The sequence below is a fragment of the Zootoca vivipara genome, chromosome 10 (assembly GCF_963506605.1).
Source record: "Zootoca vivipara chromosome 10, rZooViv1.1, whole genome shotgun sequence".
Lineage (NCBI taxonomy): Eukaryota > Metazoa > Chordata > Lepidosauria > Squamata > Lacertidae > Zootoca > Zootoca vivipara.
This window is the reverse complement of record NC_083285.1, coordinates 7,701,240-7,725,692: the sequence shown is the minus strand read 5'-3', so window position 1 is coordinate 7,725,692 and position 24,453 is coordinate 7,701,240. Positions and strand designations below refer to the sequence as shown.

The following is a 24,453-nucleotide window of genomic DNA, read 5'->3' as shown; positions in this document are numbered from 1 at the left end:
GTCCGACTCTTCGTGACCCCATGGACCAGAGCATGCCAGGCACTCCTGTCTTCCACTGCCTCCCGCAGTTTGGTCAAACTCATGTTCGTAGCTTCGAGAACACTGTCCAACCATCTCGTCCTCTGTCGTCCCCTTCTCCTTGTGCCCTACTTAGGTCCTGACTTTACTTCGCTTCTTCGTTATATTTAACGCTACCTCCGCCCTAAATCCGATCGGTAACTTTCCGCGGTACCTTCCAGTGCAAAAGAGAGAGAGAAATTTCGAGGTAATAAAGGAGCGGCGCCTAAAGAAACCCAACATTTCGGAAATCGAGGCTGTTTGCTCCCTCTATACTTTTCTTGTTTCTATGGTTTCCCTTTAGTTTCTTTCAGGACCCTTGCCTTCTCTTCCCGCTAAAACCGGCTGCTCTCTGGCCCTACGGAAGGGCCACAAGGGTCAAGGTAGCGTTCCGTAGTGTTCTTCCATGGCTTGGTGGCGCGGCGAAGAATCCGCCGTCACATCCCGGCTTTTTCTTTTTTGCCTCTGCTGACGTCCTGATTCTTCCGACATCTTTCTTTGCTGCTCAGGACGTTTCTTCTATTATTTGGATGGGAGAAGCTGTGTTTTGAGCAAGTGTTTGCCCATCATTCTCACCCACCCCCATGAATGGTTAGGGCTATTGAAAGGGCCCTAGTCGTAAGGCGAGGTGGGGGAACCACATTGGGCGGCAGAATCCACGGGGAGGGGGCAGCTGATGTAGATCACAGAATCATAGAGTTGGAAGGGAAACCCATACAAATGGGTTGTTGTCGTCGTCTTGTCCAGCCCCCCTGCAATGCAGGAATCCTTTTTTGTCCAATTGCTCAACGTGGGGCCTGAGATTGATTGAGTCTCATGCTCTACCGACTGATTTATCCCAGAAACCCTTTTTATCCCCCATCCCTTTGCTCCTGGAGTGGATCTTCGCTCACCGCTTCTTCTCTGGCAAGGAGGGGCACTATTTTGTGGTTCGCCTCAATTGCCAAAATTGTCTTGGGGGTGGCCCTGTGTGGCAAACCAATGCTATTTTGGCATGAGCTTTCAATGAGTGGAGCCCTCCGTCAGATAAAAAGAGTGTGTGGTGCTTGAATTGGGCTGTAGTATGTGAAGGCTTATGTGCAATAAAATGTTTTAAGTTTAAAAAGTACTTTGCTTTTGCTGCAGCTGACCAACATAGTAGGCCCTCTGAAATTTCAGCCATTGAGACTCAGATCCGTTGAAACATGCAACTCTGTTGAATCAGGATGTCAGATTGTCAGTTCTGTTAGCCAGTTTTGGTATTTGGTGAGGGGTGACTTCAGATGTGTATGCAAATAGGGTTTTTTTTAAAAAAAAAGTTTTCTGGTGAGGGCTCATTAGGGCAAAATCCCTCCAGAATATAGCCTGGCTTATTTTGACACTGCTACGAAGCTGTAAAATGTATTTTAAGTGTTCTATTGATCTTGAAATTACTGAAGCTATTGATCAAAGGGTTTTTTTTTTATAAAAAACAACAACCTTGCAATTCTTAGGGTAATGTTGCAAGCTTAGCAAGATTAAAATAATTTGCTTTTTTCTCAGTTGTCTCATGTTTTTTGTTTTTCAGATGTGGCCTGATAACTTTTATGTGAGTAGTCAGTCCAGAAAAATCCTTCAATGTCCGCTAAGAAATCCAGTTGATTTGTTTCACTCTGAGACTATTGTGAAAATATGTGCTCCTATGGTTAGATATTCGAAGTAAGTGCCATTTTCAGATTGCTTCCTATTCACATATTTTCCTGGACTGTAATAAACAGTTCCATCCAAGAAAATTGTACTTAAGTTAGCTTAGCTGTGAGTACACACACAGCTTTATTGCGGTCCGTAGTCCTAAAGTAGACAGTACAGCAATGGAATATAGCAACAGTTACTGAGGCATAAGAATGGCCTTGCTAGCCAGCAGAGGAGCTTTAGCTTTCACTGGCTTTGAGCCAATGGGTCTACTTTGATGTGAATGCTACAGACTGCAGCAACTAATTCAAGTAGGTGAGCAGTGACAGCAGCTAGAGTGGCTGAAGCAACTGTCAAAACTCATAATTTCTAAACCTTGCTAGAGGCTTCTGTACACATGGAGGCTCTTGTACACAGGCTCCTCTAGAACTTTATTGACAAAGAAATGTGTGTTAAGTATTTCGCAGTTGCCTGCAGGATATTTCCAATTTTGACAATTTGGTGGGGATGTACTTTTTAAAATCAGAACTGTGCTGCACAGATGAAACTGAATGGTCATTTAATCTCTCTTTCCTTCAATATGGCAGCAGCTAATGCAGGAAAGACAGCTGAACTTGGTTACCAGAATGATGTCAAATAGTTGCCTCCCTTTCTTAGAAGTACAGTGGTAGCTTGGTACTCGAACGGCTTGGCTCCCAAACAAATCGGCTCCCAAATGTCGCAAACCCAGAAGTAAGTGTTCCGGTTTGTGAACGTTTTTCGGAAGCCTAACATCCGACGTGGCTTCCGCTTGAGTGCAGGAAGCTCCTGCAGCCAATCAGAAGCCGTGCCTTGTTTTTGAACGGTTCCAGGAGTCAAATGGACTCCTGGAACGGATTAAGTTTGAGAACCAAGGTATGACTGTACAGCTTCTGTTATGACAGTTGCTAACCTGGAGGGACTACAGTGTTACAGACACTTCAGGTTACAGACTCGGCTAACCAGGAAGTAGTACCTCGGGTTGAGAACTTTACCTCAGGATGACAACGGAAATCACGCGCCGGCGGCAGCGGGAGGCCCCATTACCTAAAGTGGTACCTCAGGTTAAGAACGGTTTCAGGTTAAGAGCTGACCTCTGGAACGAATTAAGTTCTTAACCTGAGGTACCATTGTATAGTTCTTGGCTGGAGCTGAGTCCAGGCATGATGGATGGATGCCTAGCTCTTAGCTCCCTTTGTGCTATCAGCTCAGCTGGCTGGGCTGGAAGGTACTCAGAACACTTGCCTAGGAATAGCCTAATGAAATTTTTATATTTTTGAGATATCGTATAAAATAAATGTTCCAGTTGCCACACAATGAAACGTAATGTGCCTCAGCCTTTTGAATCATTTGAACATATAAACACAACTGCTAACTCCACAATACACGGTTTGAGAATGGCATTATCTAAGCTTCCCCCCCCCCTTTGGCCACTTATGGGAAAAGAGCATTTGAAAGCAATTTTAAAAAATTCATTCTCCTTATATGAGAAGTGATTCTGTTGCACTTAAGTGTTGTTCGGAATAAAATACCAAAATGAAATACATTTTATTTACCTCAAAAGTGTTTTCGTTAAAATTAGTACTACTGTATTTGTTTTTCAGATTACCTTTCAGAACGTTAGTCCGGAAATACAACTGTGATTTATGCTACACTCCAATGATTGTTGCAGCTGATTTTGTCAGATCTGTAAAAGCTAGACATAGTGAATTTACTACAAACCAAGGTATTGTGTTTGCATTTCTTCAGTTTTCATTAGATGAAATGTAAGGGCCACTTTGGGCCCTTTTTTATGCTCCTTTAGCTAGGGGTTTGTATAAAGTCCTACGAAACTACTTTTATTTAAGCTAAAGTCCTATATACAATGAGCACTAAGACGTATAGTTCTGAGCAAACATGCATAGGATTGCAGCATCACCAGAACAGCTGGAGTCCCACCTTAGTTTCATCAAACTCCAGACATAACTACGTTTTGGAGATGACAAATCATAGCTGCCATGCAATAATTGATAAAACGCATTTTACTACCACACACATGGTGCTCCAGCCCATGGCATGCTGTTCAGAAGCAGAATTCCATGGCACTAGGACAATGGAGTCTCTGTACCCTACATATGTCTGCATTTTTATGAGGCTTGACTGCTTGAGTAAGGACATGGAATTAGAGATGGTTGCTCTGGCATAGCAGGGAACTTTTGTGGATAATGTTCCCAGCTTCCCCCTCCCCACTTTCTTCTCTTATTAATTATTATTATTAGCAACATTTTTATTATTCAATTTATTACTTACTCGCAGGTTCTATGTGTTGATGTAGTACAGGCATCCCCAAACTGCGGCCCTCCAGGTATTTTGGCCTACAACTCCCATGATCCCTAGCTAACAGGACCAGTGGTCAGGGAAGATGGGAATTGTAGTCCAAAACATATGAAGGGCTGAGGTTTGGGGATGCCTGATGTAGTATAACAGCTAACGCTGTAGTCCTATGCATGTCTACTCAGAAGTAAGTCTCATTAAATGAGTTGGGACTTACTCCCAGGGAAATGTGCAGGGAACCTTTGGCCCTCCAGATGTACAACAACTACCATTCCTGGCCTTTGGCCATCCTTGTTGGGGTGGATGAGAGCTGTAGCTCCAACAACATCTGGAGGGCCAGAGGTTCTCCACACCTGGTGCAAATAGCCTAAGAGACTGTGCCTGAAATCAGGGCATTCCTGAATCAAATCTCGCACAAAATCAGCAAGCGACGTTAAGCAAGCCTCTGTCTCGCACCCTCAGCCATCCATCTAAGATCTAAGATTCTAAGATTTAAGATTTAAGGGTGGTGGTAAGGATAACAAAAGAATGTACATGAAGTTCCATTGCAAGTAAGCATTATAAACACAGCGTCCTATTTTGAAGAATTATCAAGACTTCATGATTTACAACCTAAGATAATTGAAATAAATTTGTGGAAGGAGAGTTTTCCATTTTCTCCCCCTCTTACAGCCACTTGCACCCCCTGAACACTTTTCCAGAGGGTCGTCCTGACCAATGTAACATGTGGGGGGGGGGAGATTCCTGCAGAAGGGAAGATTTGCCCGATTTTGACCTGAACCCTGCCCACTTTTGAGTGATTTCTCCCTCTCCCAGCAGATCCCCATTCCACATTGTTCAAGAGCAAGAGCATTGTTCAAGGGGTGTGTGAGAGAATTTTTTCTCCCATGAATATCCTCAAATTAACCCTTAAATCTTAAATCTTAGAATCAAAACCAATACAGTATGTTGTATGTTTATATGTGGTGTATTTTTTCATTATTATGAAATTTCATCTTATCAGGTGATCGCCCTCTGATTGTTCAGTTTGCTGCTAAAGATGCAGAAGTTCTAGCAGAAGCTGCTTGTATCATCAGTCCTTTTGCCGATGGCGTAGATGTAAATTGTGGCTGTCCACAGAGGTAAATTTTTAAGAAACTCAGGGAGCAATGAGTAAACTGCACATTTTAACTTTTTTATATTTCAAGTATTTATATCCTGCATTTCTGGACATAAACAATTTAAATATAAAACACAAGAAAAAAAACCATCTCATTGCTATTACAAAATGTTAAAAGAGCAGCCCAAAAACAATATACAGCCTAGCATCATTTGCATAAAATAGATTAAAATGCAGATTTGAACAATAAAGGTACAGTTTAAACCAGTAGAGCTGCAAAAATAGAGCTACCACTGAACAGGCCTGCCAGCCTACTGGTAATAGATCTTAATTGTGTGCCTACAAGCAGGGCCTCTGAGGCCAACAGTTTTGCATAGGTGCAGGCAAGCCTCTGAATAATCTGGCCTCAGATTATTTATTCTATATAACTCTTTATGAATTCACAATTCACATAATTGGTTGATAATGATTTAACTTTAGGAAGAGCATTTCTGTGTCAGCATTTGACTGAAATCAACCATTTCAGCAAAAATAGAGGCTAACTATAAACTTATGAGGTATCCAACATGCCACTCAGCTTGACAGTAAGGTTTATACCAGCAAAGCAGGTAGGGAAGCAATTTTTGGTGACCCCCCCCCCCAATATCCCTAACCCCTAAATTTGCTCCAGAAAGATGATCGAGGGACACTTCTGAGTTGATAGATGAAGCTGTAAGGGGCAAATCACTGGAGATAGCTTCGCTGCCCATCCTGTAACAGAAGCCTTACTGTAAGCCAAGCAACACTGTTAGATACAACCACTGAATATGTGCAGAATCCTGGCTGCTTTCCATGGATATTTGCAGAGTGGATTTTTTTCTCCAGAGGAGGCAAAGTCAAATACTTTCAATAAATAAACATAGCATGGTAACTAGTGTTAGAGACCATTTCTGAAGCTCTGGTGACTGACATGAGGTCTGGGTAGATTTGACCTCTGAGAAACTTGTATTTCTCGGTGGGTAGATAAGCAGTCCATTTATAGGTGGACCTGGTGTGTAGACAATGTCTTTCAGGCAATGCTGGAATCTTCAGGTCTCTCTGTCTCTGTTCAAGTCCTCCAGCCTTCAAGGTTTGTTTGCATCAGAATCTAAAAGATATCTTACTAAATATACAGAATATGCTATGCTGCCATATTTCAAAAAGTAAAAACCAGGACACCCCAAAAGTTATTGAGCTTTGAGGGGTTTTTTTAGGAAGACCCCAAAATTGTTGAGCTCCCCCCCCCCGGAAACCATAAAAATTGTTGAGCTTGTTTTGGGAACCCCCCAAATTGCTGAGCTTTTGAAAGGGAAACCCAAAATTTGTTAGTCGAACCCCAAAGTTGTTGAGCTTTCTTTTACAAAAACACCAAAAAAACAATTTTTCAATTGACTTGTCTAAGATCCAGGGCAAAGCACTGCCTTTCGGAAATTCCCCCAGACGTCAATTCTGCCTTTGAAATCCCAATAATGTCTGGGAGTATCCAGACGTATGGCAGCCCTAGTTTAATCCTTCTATAACAAAGGAAACTTGTTAGAAAATTAGTCTGAATTTCCTGGAACTCTCACGTCAATATTTTGCTTCCTCACAAGAATTATGCACCTAGAAGATAAAAGGAAAAATTAAGCCATCTATTCTAATATGCAAACATTATTTTGTTATTTCAATTTAAGGTGGGCTATGGCAGAAGGTTTTGGTGCTTGCTTAATAAACAAACCAGAACTGGTGCAAGAGATGGTGAGGCTGGTAAGAAATCAAGTTGAAAACCCCATGTTTTCAGTATCTATTAAGATAAGGTAAGTTTTGATACCACCTACATTAAAAATACATTAAAAGTGTAATTGACCAAGTGTAGAAGAAGTTTCTTACTTGTCACTCAGCCAAACCTACCTCACAGGACTTTTGTGAAGATAAAATGAAAAGGTTATTTCATCAATTTATGAATTACCTTTCACATAAGTCTCAAGGCACTCTTAAAAGCAAACAATAACAACTAAAATAGCTTAAAAACATTTAATTAATGAATTGAAATATGATTCTTAAATTTTTGAACATTCTCCCCCCCCCCCATTTTTTCCTTGGTTCTTAACTTGGCGTTTTTTCATGCCATTCAGATAATACATGCAGAATTCTGATGTTTTTGTTACTTGTAATGCTAGGATTCATGATGACCTAAAAAGAACTGTAGACCTGTGTCAAAAAGCGGAAGCAGCTGGAGTATCCTGGATTACAGTCCATGGGAGAAATGTAGAAGAAAGACACCAGCCAGTACACTATGATGCAATTAAAATAATTAAACAAAGTATGTCTATACCGGTTATAGCTAATGGTGACATTAAATCTTTAAAAGATGTGAAGGACGTTCATCAAAAAACAGGAACAGATGGTAAGAACAACTTGTGGGCTCATTTGGGCTCCCCCCTCTCGATAAATGGGAAATATGTGTGTATATTTTATCCATGGCATTAAACTTGAATTGTTTGCAAGAAATGAGTTATGACGGAAAGTAGCGTAGTTTTAATGGATTGGTTCACTTAATACCGGTATCTATGAACCATTCCAACTGTAGCAGATGGAAGGGTTATCTGGCAGCCGTGCAGAAAAGTGATCTTGCGACAGAGATTATTGCTTTATTTTTCACTGCGAAATAACTGAGGACAAAATTAACTTTAGGTCAGAGTTAAAAAGGTAAAGGGACCCCTGACCATTAGGTCCAGTCGTGACCGACTCTGGGGTTGCGCGCTCATCTCGCATTATTGGCCGAGGGAGCCGGCGTATAGCTTCCAGGTCATGTGGCCAGCATGACAAAGCCGCTTCTGGAAAACCAGAGCAGCACATGGAAACGCCGTTTACCTTCCCGCTGTAGCGGTTCCTATTTATCTACTTGCATTTTGACGTGCTTTCGAACTGCTAGGTTGGCAGGAGCTGGGACCAAGCAATGGGAGCTCACCCCGTCACAGGGATTCGAACCGCCGACCTTCTGATCAGCAAGCCCTAGGCTCAGTGGTTTAACCACAGCGCCACCTGGGTCCCAGGTCAGAGTTAGAAGTATGTTAATAAGTGCGGTTGTAATTGAAAGCAAAAAAAAAAAATCCTGTGTTCGCAGTATTTCTAAATTGGACCGATGTGGGGCTGGAAATATATTTAGATGACCTAGGAATTAATTTGGCACAGTACTGAGTTAGTATATCCTGGAGACTTAAAGTGCTTTACAAAAAATTCCAGAATGTTGCAATACAGTCTTATGCAGTAACTCCCACTGTTTTCAATAGAAATTGCTCACAGGTAAGTGTTTAAAGGGAGTGCAGCTGTAATATATGAAGAAGCAGTCCCTTTCACTTCTTCATCTCCCAAATTACATTCTCTCTTCCCATTTCCAGTCTGTTCCATCTTTCCCTTTGTTCTTACTTTCTTTCCCTCCCTCCCTCTTTCCCTCCCTCCTTCCCTCCCTCCCATTGAGAGGTATAACCAAAGCCTTTTGTTAAGCACTGCTAACAAAAATGCCGCTGTCATATTAGCCTTGTAACTTCTATGGGTATCTGATTTAACTAAACTTCCATGGTAATATGTCCAACACAAGGCATTAAAACAAATAAGGTAAATTATGTGTAAGGCAGTGATGGGCAACCTTTTGAGCCTGGTGTGTCAAAACTCGGGTGGTGTGTCACTTCGAGAAAAAAACCCATAATTTTGCGATATTTATAGTTTAAATAACAAAAATGTATAATTGTTTCCCCTTAAAAAAAATAAAAAGGGGAAAAAATAAGGCAAAACCCAGAGGTCTTTCCCAGTGGGCATCTGGGCTCAGGCCTTCCTCCAATGGGTCTGCCGCTGGGGAGGTGGGCTCGGGTTGGGCTTGTGCCGGGGCTTCCTTTTTCCTCCTCAGGCCTCCGGAGTGCCTCAAGGCTGTCCGTCAGGTTCGCGGGGTAGGGGTGGGGTCCGGCATCTCCCCGGTGGCTGCACTGGTGGCCCCCAGTGTCCGGGCAGTGGCACTGCCGGTTTCGGTGGCTCAGGAGCCCGTCCAGCAGCTCCTGCAGCGCTGGTCACTTTCAGAAGTTCCACGGCTCTGTGCCAACCGCCATCTTGCCTCGCTGAAAGTCCCCAAGGCCCCCAGAGATGCGTCGCCTGTGGCATTCTGCCGCCGGCCGGAAGTGAGGCCTCGGCATGCGGCCGCGTGTCACCGAAAATGGATATGCGTGTCAGTGCTGACACGCGTGTCATAGGTTCGCCATCACTGGTGTAAGGTAAAGGTAAAGGGACCCCTGACCGTTGGGTCCAGTTGCGGATGACTGGGGGGTAGTTTTAATTTACTGTTTGTATTTCTTTCCATGCTAGGTATCATGGTTGCTAGGGGGCTTTTAGCCAATCCTGCCATGTTTGCAGGATATGAAGAAACGCCTCTGCAGTGCCTGCAAGACTGGGTCGATATTGCTCTTGAACATGGGACTCCTTTTGCATGCTTTCACCACCATTTAATGTACATGCTGGAAAGGATTACTTCAAAGCAAGAAAAGAAAGTTTTCAATGTTTTATCAAGTACATCGGCTGTTTTAGACTACCTTAGAAATAACTACGGTGTGCACTAACTTTCAAAAATAATAATAATGTAAAGACTTTGATTTCATTGTTCTACAATGGGACATTAAACTCAGAATATTTTTTTATATATGAAAAATGTTTTTGTCTCTGAATTGTTCTTACCGGAGTCCCTCAGATGAATGTATTTACAATGTTTTAACATATTCTTAATAATAAAGCTGCACAAATGTCGCGTAGGAGACAGTTGTGCCTGAAATTATTAAGGTCCATGCAATATCACTTCATGTCGGCATTCATTTCAATAGGGTGTACTTGAGACCTGTAGCTAATAGTCGATTTTAAATCTTCAGTGATCATTTAGTTACATATAGTTCCTTCAAAATGAGATCTGCAAGATTTTGGAACCAAACACTCCTTTGGTGTCTAAAGTGTATCTGACATTGTATACATGTGGCTTATAAAATAATGAAATAAAAAAAACGGTTGAAAAATACATTTGACTAAGAGATTTGAGAAAAGATGGTACGCTTAAGTGATGTGAGAAGGAGTTTCAATGAGAAAGGATAGGGATAGAGATAACTGCCCTCCTGGCTATGGAGCAGATTAGGTTGATGGACTAGGGTAGTCATGGCATGGTGGTATGAGACCCAGGCCTTCTCTATATATGCAAGACATATATAGAATCATAGAGTTGGAAGAGACCACAAGGGCTATCCAGTCCAACCCCCTGCCAAGCAGGAAACACCATCAAAGCATTCCTGACATATGGCCGTCAAGCCTCTGCTTAAAGGCCTCCAAAGAAGGAGACTCCACCACACTCCTTGGCAGCAAATTCCACTGCCAAACAGCTCTTACTGTCAGGAAGTTCTTCCTAATGTTTAGGTGGAATCTTCTTTCTTGAAGTTTGAATCCATTGCTCCGTGTCCGCTTCTCTGAAGCAGCAGAAAACAACCTTTCTCCTCTATATGACATCCTTTTATATATTTGAACACGGCTATCATATCACCCCCTAACCTTCTCTTCTCCAGTCTAAACATACCCAGCTCCCTAAGCCGTTCCTCATAAGGCATCGTTTCCAGGCCTTTGACCATTTCGGTTGCCCTCTTCTGGACATGTTCCAGCTTGTCAGTATCCTTCTTGAACTGTGGTGCCCAGAACTGGACACAGTACTCCAGGTGTCTGACTAGAGCAGAATACAGTGGTACTATTACTTCCATTGATCTAGATCAGGCATCCCCAAACTGCGGCCCTCCAGATGTTTTGGCCTACAACTCCCATGACCCCTAGCTAACAGGACCAGTGGTTGGGGAAGATGGGAATTGTAGTCCAAAACATCTGGAGGGCCAAAGTTTGGGGATGCCTGATCTAGATGCTATACTCCTATTGATGCAGCCCAGAATTACATTGGCTTTTTAAGCTGCTGCATCACACTGTTGACTCATGTCAAGTTTGTGATCTACCAAGACTCCTAAATCCTTTTCACATGTACTGCTCTCAAGCCAGGTGTCACCCATCCTGTACTTGTGCCTTTCATACCGGTATACCTCCAAGTGCCCCTATTTTCCAGGGACAGCCCCGGATTTACAGGAGCTGTCCTGAGTTTCCGAATTGATCCTGGAATGTCCCACTTTCCCTTAGGAGAAATGTTGGAAGTTATGCAACCCCCAAACCAAGCAGACAAGTTACCTTATACAAGATACCTGAAGGCGGCCCTGTATAGGGAAGGTTTTTTATATTAAAAAAAGTTTAAAGTTTTTAACATTATCATCATCCTCATTAATGTTGGAATCCACCCAGAGTGGCTGGGGCAATCCAGTCAGGTGGGGGTGGGGGTACCAATAATAAAACCATTATTATTATTGAATAGGACACCCCTATTTTCACCAGAGAAATGCTGGGAGTGTATGCTAGGCATCTTTGCAGTGGCCCCCTGTCTGGAATGCTCTCACCAGGGAAGTTCACCTCGTGCCTTCATTATACACCTTTAGGCGCCAGGCAAAAACATTCTTTTTTAACCAGGCCTTTGGTTGATCAGATTGACATCCTATGACCTTTTAAAATATGGCTCTTTTGCCCCGGGGTGGGGGGTGGGGGGGCGTGTTATTGGCAGGGCTGATTTAGGTTTGATGAGGCCCTAAGCTACTGAAGGTAATGGGGCCCTTTATATATCCAGCTGTCCTTTGTCAACAACAAATTGTCACTGTTTTTTGTGTTGAATATATGCTATATGGTAGTTAATAGACCTAATATCGTAGGTATCTCAAGCCATTTGCACATGTTGCCATGCAACCAGTCCATGCAGAATGTAGGCACCCTATATATAGAAATGAGCAAACCAGTGATATTTTAGGGAGCAGGTGGGGCCCATTACTTACATCAGGCTTCCTCAACCTCGGCCCTCCAGGTGTTTTTGGCCTACAACTCTCATGATCCCTAGCTAGCAGGACCAGTGGTCAGGGATGATGGGAATTGTAGTCTCAAAACATCTGGAGGGCCAAGGTTGAGGAAGCGTGACTTACATCACAGGAGCCTACACAACACAAAACACTGTTGCTGTATGTAGGTTTTCTTTTCATGGACGTACCCAGCGAGGGGCAGGGGGTGCAGCTGCCCCCCATAGCTGCCAAGTATCCCGTATATCCCGGTTTTCAAAGCACTGTGTTTTCTGCAGGCTCGGGCGATGAAGGGTTAAAGGCTGCGGTGAAGCAATCCTGCCTCCTGCCTTTAAGGATTGGATGCTGCTGCAAGCCAGGGGAGCAGAACAACAACAACAATAAAAAACACCCGGCTGAGCCGTCTTTGGCCGCCTCGGCTACCACTCGCTGGTCCCTCCCAGAGCTCCTTTGCACGCATGGGATCTCCCTCCCTCCCCTTAGGTCTTACTCGTTCTGCTTCCTGCTCGCATCGGATCAACAAGTCGAACAGCTGGGAGTGTGGTTGGTACCTTGTGCTACAAGGTCCCGTCTGCTTATCATTTGCCTGCCTCATTTGCCGTCATTCTACACTCACCCCCCCTTCCTTTCGTTGGGCTTTTACTGCTACTGTGTCCCCCCCACCACTGTTGAGTTCAAAACAAACAGCCTTCTCAGGACACTGGAGCAGCACAGTTTTGCCTTGTCCCATTCTCCTCTTTCGTTTCCGCAGCCCCTGCTGAGTGTTAGTCCTTTCCTACCCCTACCCCTTACGATCGATAGCTACAGGGATACCTATCTTTGTTTTTGTTTTAATTGCAATTTCAGAACAAAACAAGACTTACAAAGTATTCCATTACAACAATAACCCACATCCTAAAGTAAAAGTAACAACAAAAGAGAAGTTTTTATTCACAACCCCTCCCTCTCCCCCCCCCTTTTCCCCCATTAGACTTCCTGTCAGTTTCTGATATATATCCTATGTTTTAAAACAAATATACGTAACTCAATAAAAATATCTGTATCTAACGTCTAATACATTATTTTCTCTTAGCGTGCCTCGGTTAAAACAAAATTTTTATCTTAATTGGTACATTTTCCAAGGTCAATCAAATGCTTGCATAGATAATAAGCCTTTACTGTATCTTTGCACATATAGTTTATATCTTCCCCAGTTTTCCATCAATTTACCCATTGATTTGCCTCTTAAAGAATTTGTTAGATATTCCATTTCCGCTAATTCCTGCATTTTACCCTGCCATTCAGTTATTGAAGGGGTCTCCTGTTCTTTCCAACCCTTAGCCACCAATAGTCTAGCCGCCGCTGTTGCGTAAAAGAAAATTTCTTTTGCTGAACTCGGTACATCTTTTCCTACAATACTTAACAAAAAAAGTCTCAGGTCTTTTAGGAAAAGTGATGCCCAACATTTTCTTCAGTTCGTCATATATTAGTATCCCAAATATCTTAATCTTCCCGCAAGTCCACCACATGTGATATAAATCGGGACCGTTTCCCCCACACCTCCAGCATACATTTGCTAAGTTTTTATACATCTTTGACAACCTGACAGCAGTGCTGTAATTTCATCATATTTTCCTTAATATTGTAACTCGCGGTGAAGTTTATGTTAACTTTCCATAAATTTTCCCACTCAGATATCATAATGGGGCGTCCTATGTCTTGCACCCATCTTATCATAGTGACTTTGGTCCCTTCTTCCATCACTTCAAAATTCAAGAGAAGCCGGTACATTCTTGAAATTGTTTTTGTTTTATTGTCTATTAAACCAGTTTCTAATTTTGTGGGTTTTTTTCTAAATCCTATTTTTAAATCTTCTTTAAATAACTCATATATTTGGTAATATTCTAACCAGCTTGTAAGGAAGGCCTTCACTTCCTCGTAATTTTTTATTTTTATTTGACCCTTTCAATCAATAAGTTCTTATATGTTATCCAGCTCTCTTTCATACTTTTTTTTTTAACTGTGATTGCCTCTTTGGGGAGATCCATCTTGGCGTCTTCGGTTCTAAAAATCTTTTGTATTTCTCCCAAACTTTAAACAGGGCGTTTCTTATTACTGTATATTCCTGCGTATAAGACTACTTTTTAACACAGGAAAATCTTCTCAAAAGTCGGGGGTTGTCTTATACACCGGGTCGTATTTCTTATATGGCGAGTATATCCCAAACTCTACATTTTAACTGAAAAAGTTGGGGGTCATCTTATATGCCCAGTCGTTTTATATGCCAGAATATACGCCAAGAGAGTGGGGCCCTAAGCCAGGCTTCCTCAACCTCGGCCCTCCAGATGTTTTGGGACTACAATTCCCATCATCCCTAACCACTGGTCCTGCTAGCTAGGGTTCATAGTAGTTGTAGGCCAAAAACATCTGGAGGGCCAAGGTTATAGCTTATAGCTTGTTTAGCTTATACATAAACCCGGCACTGTATAGGGCGGTATATAAATTCAATCAATAAATGAAATAAATAATAATAGCCGGCGAATGCAGAGGCTGTAGTTTTTTTAACTGTGTCTCCCTTGCACGAAGAAAACTAGCAGGCCAAGGAGGGAGGGAGCTTATACAGTACACCATCTCCCTGGCCTGCTGCTTTTCTTCTGGCAAGGGGAGGTCTGCTCGCTTTTCACTACGGAGCGGGAAGCCGTGGTCTCTCCACACACCACACCGAGCGGGGTCCGCCTTCCTGCCGGGTTCGGGCCTCCTCTCGAGCGAAAGCGCCGCCGGGGATTCGAGCGTTGCTGAGGCGGCCTCCCATTCGCTGCCAGGCCCGCGCTCCTCGCCTTCTCCCCACCCGGCTGTTGGGGCTCCGCCGCTCGGCCCGCCCGTCCGCCCGGCCTCCTGCAGCCGCGGCTCCTTTTCCCTCCCTTCGTTCCGCAGCTTCCGCCGCCGCCGACTCGCGTGTGCCGGGCAGAAAGCGGCCCTGAAAGATCTCGCGGAGCTGCTGCCGGTCGAGGCCGCAGGACCCCGGAGGACGCCTCTCCCCCTTCGGGGGATGAAGGAAGGGGGGGAAAGACCGCAGCAGCGCCTCTTTGGGAAGCGGGGTAAAAGAGAGAAAAGTTAACCCGGGGTCGGTCCTCCCCCCCCCCCCAACGGCTGCAGAGGTTTCCCCTCAGAATTGGGCGCGGAGGGGAAGTTTGAAGCGGGAAAGGGCCATTACTATTGTGTACCCCCGGGGTGGCGAAGGGGCGTGTTGTACCCCGGGGTCGGTGAGGAAGGGGCGAGCGCGTGTGTGAGGAGAACGGTATCTTTTCCCGACACGAATCTGTGGCAGTTATGGCGTGACAGAATCGGATTCATCCCTTCCACTCCGGTCGACAAACTCGGGGGCAGCAATGGGGTGGCTTGAACACGGACTGCAGGGCTCCCCCATATCCCATATGGGGAGAAGGGGCCGGATCCCTTTTATTTTATTTTATTTTATTTTTTAATTTATTTTGCCCAATTTTGAACTGTCACGCCGGAAGCCCTTGTTTGTCGCGGAACGGTTTGTTTGGGAGCAGAAGCTCCTCTGCCCAACTTCAGCCTTCCTTGTCTGTTTTGAAACCATGGTGATCTATAACCGGGGGCTTTCCGTCTCTGCAGATCCCTCACAGATAAGATGACTTTTCAGTGGACAGCTGTTGCAGCCTTTCTCTATGCCGAAATAGCAATATTGCTGTTGCTCTGCCTCCCGATTATTTCTCCTCTGAGGTAAGGATATTGCCGCAGGGGAAATGACCGCCGTTTAATCAGAATATAAGTGAAAATGAAAAAAGGCACGGATCGGATTGCAACATTGGCAGCATGGTTTAGGACTGCCTTTTGCAAATTAATTTGTGCTATAAGCCCACAGGTTCCATTCATCTGTATTTATAAGTTTATGAGTGTTTACAAGGCTGGCTTGATGCTTATGTTTTACCACCACCCTTTCATATTTGCGTAACAGACAAAATAACTGTGCTGAATCTCCCCAAAACAATAAATAAAATAAGCTGAACTACTTCCAGTGAGAAGAATGCCTGCTGGTGATAAGACAATCCAAATGGCAACTTTAAAAACTATTTATTATTTGTATGTATTACCTTTGTTAAGTTTATTTTTCTATTTTTTGTGTTTGGGTGGTTTTTTGTTTATTTGTTTATTTTTTTTTATTCTACCTCTTTAAAATCTGATGCAGCTCCCACAATAATCTTAACAAAAGCATTTAATAGGCATTGAAATTTTGTAAGATTTATAACTCCATCTGTCACACGGTGGTAATGTTAATACCATTGTTTTGCTGATGATGCTCAAAGGAGCTTATTACAAGTGTGGACCTTGATCAGAATTAATATTGCATTGACAACAGTAATTGGTAGTGGTCCACTGCCAGTGGTGATGTATTAGAATCTTTGGTCATGGTAGCAGTGGTCTTCTTTGCATCACAGTAATTATAATACAAATACCATGCTGTTTGCTTGTACAGTATATATTTTCTGAAGAGAACCTGTATTATAGTAACATAATATTTTTTATTTATTTATACCACGCCCATCTGGCTGGGTTGCCCCAGCTGCTCTGGGTGGCTTCCAACACATAAAAACGTAGTAAAACATCACACATTAATAGTAACAATCTGATCCAATTTAAAAGTCTCAATAACTTTAAAATAAACAACTTATATCAAACAAAGCAACATTCAACAATACATCAGAATCTAATAGTAAACAGTAAAATTAAACACCAGTAAATAATAATTAAACAGCTCACAGTTATCAACCACAATAAAGAATTACCAATCTACAATCAATAAAAATAACAGCAAATCACAATGCATAAAATACTACAAAACATACAAAACTGTGTAAAAGGATCAAATTGGGAAACAAAGACACACAACTTTGGGCTGCCACAAATTCTTACCGGTAGCATAGGCAGAACTTTCTTAACTCTCCTTGACAAGTTGCCAGCCGACCAAACAGTATAATCACCTTAGATTCCCTAAGTAAGTTATATCATCAACATTAATAAAGGGTTGTGTATATGAAACCTAAGATGAAGCAAAGATAATTCACATGGAGAGCTGCCTCATAGTCAAAAGCAGAAGAGCTGGATAAGAAGTGGTCTCATTAAGTTTAATGGCGCTTATTCCTAGGAGAAATTGCAACCTCAGATTTCTAAAGGGGTTCTCAAAACTCAGCAGCTGCTCTTTTTTCCACCAGTATCCTAAGAATTGGGAAGGAACACTGATTGGGATTTGAAGATCTGTATTATTTATTTATATTATTAGTGTTTATCAGTCACTTTATACAAAAGAAAAGTGTCAAAGGAACTTGACAGGATAAATAAAACAAATAAAAGCAATTTTTAAAAAGCCGAGAAAAGAGCCATTACATGCATCCTAACCTAATCAGACTATAATATGTTGGTATGTTCACAGCAGTGGTCATCAACCTTCATTCTTAACTGCTTGTTGCTGATTAAGAGACCTTTGTCCTTTCCCCAGGACTGTAGGTTCAGAGCTGCTTTTCCTGCTAGTCAGGATGAGTTAGGCAATATAAATCCAATATAAGTGCACTGTACTTATATAAATGCCACCAGTTGAAGGTTTGATTACGCAATGTTACTGCAATAGTTTTACTAACAAGATAATTGAAGGTGTGATTTAAATACATCAAGGGATTTTCGTCTTCAGAATAAGGCTTTAAGAGGATCTGAAAGCAGCAAATTAGTCTCATTAAACCTGGATGCTAAAGATACCTAGTCTATCTCATTAGAAGCAAGCAGCCTTGGCAGGTCTAGACTCTGAATTTATTAAGTTATACCTGTTACCATCATTGTACAGTAGCTGTAATGTGATGAACAAAGGGGTTTTCTCTCTGTCAGTTCTTGGAGATACAGGAACCTCCTCAGGGTTTTGGCCCAGTAATACTGTCTGTACTGTATTTATTTCAGAGTTTTCATGTACTGTATACTTACAACTACAGAGAAATTGCATTTTCATTTCAAGCTGTACAGTACTGTATGATTGTATATTGTGTGCAATTAACTTGCACAGTTTCAACCTTTTGCAGTTGAAAGCTGGCCAGCTGAAATCCCACATATTAATTACACAGAAGGCGGACATCTTAACATGCCTATTGTACCCTGTTTCTCATATTTTAAGACATACCCATAAAATAAGCCATAGCAGGATTTTTAAGCATTCAAGGAATATAAGCCATACCCCGAAAATAAAACATAGTGATAGGCGCAGCAGCAATGCCGGCCGCGGCAGGAGGAGGAGGAAAAAAAATAAGACATCCCTTGAAAATAAGCCATAGTGTGTTTTTTTGAGGAAAAAATAAATATAAGACGTGTCTTATAATATGAGAAACACGGTACTGGGTTTTCTCAGCACAGAAAGAGCATTCAGGCTTTCTGTCTTGCTTACCGGGCTCTGTAATGCTCTCATGAAATCCTGGACAGTCCTGCAAGATCTTGTATGAATACCCCAGAACCTCTGTGAGAGCTTCACAGAGCCCGGTAAGCAAGGCAGAGAGATTATGATGATGATGTTTTATTAACTTTCTATCCAACAATCGCAGGGCAGTTTACAATATAAAATACATGCCACAATAACAAACAAAAACAACACCCCACCCCAGTTTAAAAGTTCTCTGTCTTCCTTGGATGGTGATGATGGTCATGTAGGGGAAGTTCCAAGGGGGTGGTTTGAGTATACAGTACATATTTTTGCATATATGTGCCCCCCCCCAAGCATAACCCCCATGCAAGATGCCATTGTACTGTACTGTAATTTTAAAAGGTGCTGAAAAATTATTCGGTGGATTATAGTGTGCACTTAAAAAATGCTTACATAGTAGTCTTTTTACAAATGAAGCTTCTTTGAAACACTGCAATTTTGTTTTACAGATGGGAGAAGGTTTTTATGATCTCTGTGTGGAGCAGAATTAAAAACTATTGGAACAAGGGGTTCCTTACAATTATAATTCTGTTAATTGTTTTATTTCTGGGTGAGTTGGAAATCTATTTTGTTTGTATGCATATGCATGTAACTGAACCAGCAAAGATAATGTGTTTGAGGGATTATTATATTTACTGTCAGTTATCTTTGCTGTGAATAGTTTGAGAAACCAAACAAAAAAGTTAGTGTTACACTTTTTGAACTGAGGATGTAACAAGCCATGTTCTGCTAGCATGTTAGCAGATAACAAAACAGAATTCAGATTTGGTATGGGAGACCCAATGAAGACTTGTGGCAGAAAGTGATTTTGAAGTAATCAGTAGGTGGCGCTATTTCCCTTTGGACTAATGGTTGAACTAAGAGGAAAACAATTGTGCAGTGAGGTTTCTGGGAATTTTACTGAGCTCTGTCATCATCGACTTCTTCTTTTTTGGAGGAAGGGAAATAGCATTGCATTTTTAAGCTACTGCTAAATATGGAATTGAATGTGTTCCCTGATGATTACAAAGTTAGCTATATCTTGTTGCTTGTGGTTTTTAAGTGCTTTATATTAAACATCTATTAAGAAAAGCCATCCTTATAAAATATAAGGAACATTACTGGTTTATAAAATTGCTTAATCATAAAGCTTGCTGTAGGTTTATAGATTATTTCCATGGCCATTACTTGTTAAACAGTCAACAGTCTTTGCTCTGTGCCTACAGAAAGTACAGATCTACTGCCAGAGGTATTCCCACCGTCAGTAGCCAGAACAGGGCAGCTATACTAATAAAAGTAAAAAAGTTTTATCAGAAAAAAAACATAATGTGCAAAGCTTTTTGATGCAGAAGCATTGTGTACAATAATTGATAAAAGAAGGCAATGGAAAACAAATGCAAGTAACTCTCTCGTTTTTACTCGTAGATGCTGTTAGAGAAGTGAGGAAATACTCAAATGTTAACTTAAGTGATAAAAATGCACATACAAGTGCCAATGCATTGGATCACATTCATATGAAACTTTTTAGGTCACAACGAAATCTTTATATCTCAGGATTCTCTCTGTTTCTTTGGCTGTAAGTATAGTTATGTACTACTTACTATTTAGTAATTCTGTTTTGTGCCTCTTGTAAGAAACTTGGTCCAAAATGAAAAAAGAGCATGGCTCAAACCCCAAGTTTGTAAAAAAAAATATGAATATGCAATTTGGATGGACGAAAATGGAGGGTAATGGTAATTTATGGATGTTTGAGAGAGACAGATTTGCTAATGAAAGTAAATAATTAAAAAGGATATATTAAAGTGAAAAGGGGCAAATGAATATGACTCCCCCAAATGCTGTATTCTGAATTAATACAGTCTTCTCACTGAATTGTACTATTTCAGAAGACAGATGGTAGTATTGGTTGTTTCAAAACACTGCCTCTTGCATCATAATTTTTCTGCAGATGAAAGGCTTGCCAGTAGGGTTCTCATATGTACCTCCCATAGTACTGTAATCCTGATTGTTTGAATAGGATTGCATTCTAAAATCCTATTCAGAAGCTGGATGACTCTAGGATTTAACACAACAGATATTCTGATAGAATACCCCAAATGCACAGGTAGAGCATTAGCAAAGCAGCCAAAATCAGTTAGAGTCTCGGGTTGGACATGGGCAGTATAGAAGTTTAGGGCTGCCATATGTCCTGGACCAGGGGTCAGCAAGGTTTATCTTGCCTGGGCCGGATCGGTCCCGTGGAGATCCCTCCGTGGGCCGGAATGTGCGCGCCCCCGTGATTTTTTGCACATGCACAGACGCGATTTTCGGCACCGCAGAAGCAAGTTCGGGGGCGGCTCGTGGGCCGGTCAAACAACCTCCGTGGGCTGCTTCCGGCCCATGGGCCTTGGGTTGCTGACCCCTGTCCTGGACATTACCGGGATTTCAAAGGATGTGATGCCTGGGGGGGATTTCCAGAAGGCAGCGGTTTGTCCTGGATCTTTGGCAAGTAAACTGAGAAATTAACACTATATTGTATGCCGCAGGCATGGGAAACCCATGGGTTGAATGTGGGCCACAGGCAGATTTTATCTGGCCTCCAGTTGCAGTCATAACCTGATGGTTCAGTAGGGAGGAGAAAGGGCTTTGCCTTTGTGCAATTGCAGCTCGTTCCTCCACAAGTAGATCAAAGCAATGTCTCTGCAGACTTGCATTCCTCGCAAGTATAGAAAAAGTAGTACCGTACAGAAAAAGTAGTATATGCATTTTGCAATTTCATGCAATTTTCAGGCTGCAATTGCATTTTAAATAGCTATAAAACGGAGTTCAGCAGTACATTGACCTTATTTGCACTCTTCCTCTGGGATTACTGTTGAGATTTTACCTTGTGCACAGTCAGGTCCAAGAAAGGTTGTCAGAGAACTTTTTTCTCTTTCAAACTTCACTTTTTAAGCCTGTGAGGAAAGTGAAAGGTGAAACTCTAGTGCAGGCATCCCCAAACTTCGGCCCTGCAGATGTTTTAGATTACAATTCCTATCATCCTTGACCACAGGTCCTGTTAACTAGGGATAATGGGAGTTGTAGACCAAAACATCTGGAGGGCCGCAGTTTGGGGATGCCTGCTCTAGTGGAGCAACTAAGAATTAAACGTATGCATCTATTGTAATGAAAAAATAGCTTTTTTGCATGTGATTTTGTGTGGGTGATAGTTTTTCTCTGGGGTAAGGTGGTCCTCCTCCTGAAAATGGTTCCTCGCTCATTCTGTACTCCTGCAGTCTATGGCCATGATACGTCAATTCTGGGCTGTTTTGGCATTTCCTTGTTTGCTTCTCCTTTCTCCACATACGGTACTAAGTTCATTCCATTGTCATAACTGGCGTATCTCTTTCCCCGAGCACAATGTGAGTATAGGATTTCTATGCTCTCTGATTTAACTGCAACTAGCGAAACTGAAACTAATGTACCTTTACTGCTGCGGAGTTCAGACAATAACCCAGGGGAAAGAATGGTTGTTAATAAAATGTATTTTTATTTTCTGAATAGCGATGGCTATTTGGCAGTAATTGGGGCTCACATTTAGTGTTTAGATTTAGAATGATAAAATGACTTCAAAGCACCTGGCCAATCTAGGTCCTGGTTCAGCTGTAAGTTGTAATAGCATCTAAAAAAATTAAGCAGTTCATGTTTCACATAACAGAGCATCTTTTCTCAGCATTTAAAGTAAAAAGTTATTGAAAACTTTTTAAAAAAACATTATAACACGACTTATACATTGATATTGTATTCTTTTCTAATGGGTTCGTGGCTTTTCTGGTTTCCAGTGTACTGAGACGTACCATTTCCCTTATCACTTCATTGGCAAAAAAGATGGGAGACCAGAAAGCTCTAGAAATGGAAGTAGAAAATATCAACCAAGTTGCCAAGAAGTGCTTGGAAGAGAATGAAAAACTTCAAGTATGTTTCACAGTTGAATGGGTTGTGTTTTGTTTTTAAGTGCATTTTACCGCTTTGACCTGGTTTGCATGCTGCTCTAAGCTAAGCGTGAATGCGTGAGTATGAGGGTTCCTGGAGAGGAGAAAGGGACTGCGTTGATCCACCTGCAGTGCTGCTGATGTGAGCTAAGCCATGGTTTGTCTTAGCATGTCATCTGACTGCAGGTTGTGGTTTGTCCTACTTCAGACAAGCCACTTCAGGTAAACCAATGACAACTTGTAGTTTGACCACCTTATTTGTGTGTGTGTGTGTGTGTGTGTGTGTGTGTGTGTGTGTGTGTGTGTGTGTGTTAAAGAAAGCTAGTCATACTAGCCTTGTGAATTAGACCTGGGTGCTATGCAGTCCCCGTCCCCTCCAAATGACAATAACAATTTCTTCTAAAGCCATAAAGCAAACATTTTGCAGTATTGGGGTGGTACTGTTTAATCATTCATTTGTCACCTTTCTGAATAGATACTGCAAGGCTTGTTTGGAATTTTTGTAATATATTTTGCACAGTAATTTACAACACCCTCAGACCTCATGGATTTTTTTAAAGAGAGCTCACACTAAAATCCATTAACAATTTTGACACAAAACATTAGTCATATCTTCATGTCTCAATCACTTTTCAAACAATATAAAAGTGGAACAAAGTGTTTTTAGTTCTCTTAGCAGCTCAGAATCTGTTTGGCCCTGCTTCCTCATAGGCCTAGTCTAGAGGAACCTGATGCTAGAATACACTGAGTCACTTCAGGTGAGGGATTCCATTTCTGTGCTTGTTTTCTTTGTACAGAGACTTCTTAATACAGGGAATCATTTTAAAAGATCTGATCTTCAGCATTTGATGAACTCATTCTTCCCCCCCCCCTCTTCAATGCCTCTCATATTCTGAGGTGGTCACGTTCGTTCTGCTGCATGTGTAAACCAAGAGTGATTCCACACTAGGTGTTTGTTGTGGAATTGCTTTGTTTGCTTGCTGTTTATGGGTCATCTGCATGATGTTGCCACCAAAATCATCCTCCAGTGTTTCCTCTATGCTGCTTCTGTCTTTTTCAACCTGCATAACAGTAGCTTAATCTCTGCAGCTAATAGATTGTTTTAGCATTAGTTTTGAGATGTGCTGGGTTAAGATTAGCATTAGTGTGATTAAGTGAGTTGTCTCACCCCTAATTCCCACTGGTAGTGTGGATGGACGCACACACAGTGCTATACCCTTCTGAAGTATAGAAAGTCAGCTGTAATTCTTCATCTAGTTTACAATGGAATTACAATGAGTGGGTGCCATTAGGAACTGCTAATCTGGAAGCATCCCAAGCCTTAATTTCACATGGGTAAAGACACATTGCCACTGTCTTCGCTATAATCTTGTTTCATTTTGGTAGCACAGAAAATATTAACAAACAGATGGCAGGAATAGTGTTACATACTTGGGCTGTGATCCTATTAACCTCATCCTACACATGATGATCTGTGTTCATACACACAGATTAAACATGGAGATAGAAACTTTGATGGTCAGTTGTTTGGAATGGAGGGAGGAAAGAAGGCTCTGGATTCAGCTCCCCATCACCATAAAATATAGCTGACAAAGTCAGCCGTTGAATCAGCTCTGCATGCACAGTTTCATTCCATCAAGCAAGACTATACATGGGAAACACAAATGCAACCATCCGGAGTGGCTCAGGAAACCCAGCCAGATGGGTGGGGTATAAATAATAAAATTATGATGACTATTATTGTGTGTGCAGTATTCAGTTTTGAAGGAGAAACACATTTATGAAATGCATATGAATACTCATGGCTTTTTATAGCACGTGGTCCGCAGAAGCGCAAAATCGCGCTTCGCGGATGCGTAGAATGGGCGCTTTGACACCCGAAGACTTCGACTTACGAAGAGCGCCACGGAACGGATCGTCTTCGTAAGTCGAGGTACCACTGTATGTAAAATGGTCCAGGGGTGAGATCCAACATAG

The 24,453-nt window shown here is 42.0% G+C and overlaps 1 protein-coding gene across 1 annotated transcript in view; it reads left to right on the top strand.

Annotated features, from left to right (window-relative positions):
- Positions 1 to 24,453, top strand: part of LOC118091079 (uncharacterized) — a 36,213-nt gene that overhangs the window by 890 nt on the left and 10,870 nt on the right. The window contains exons 2-12 of the mRNA XM_060279417.1: positions 1,604 to 1,734; positions 3,330 to 3,451; positions 5,042 to 5,159; positions 6,829 to 6,951; positions 7,315 to 7,541; positions 9,491 to 9,730; positions 14,867 to 15,164; positions 15,706 to 15,813; positions 18,997 to 19,097; positions 19,952 to 20,102; positions 22,327 to 22,459. Of these exons, the coding sequence (XP_060135400.1) occupies positions 1,604 to 1,734; positions 3,330 to 3,451; positions 5,042 to 5,159; positions 6,829 to 6,951; positions 7,315 to 7,541; positions 9,491 to 9,730; positions 14,867 to 15,164; positions 15,706 to 15,813; positions 18,997 to 19,097; positions 19,952 to 20,102; positions 22,327 to 22,459 (1,752 nt within the window). The remainder of the gene's footprint in view (positions 1 to 1,603; positions 1,735 to 3,329; positions 3,452 to 5,041; positions 5,160 to 6,828; positions 6,952 to 7,314; positions 7,542 to 9,490; positions 9,731 to 14,866; positions 15,165 to 15,705; positions 15,814 to 18,996; positions 19,098 to 19,951; positions 20,103 to 22,326; positions 22,460 to 24,453) is intronic.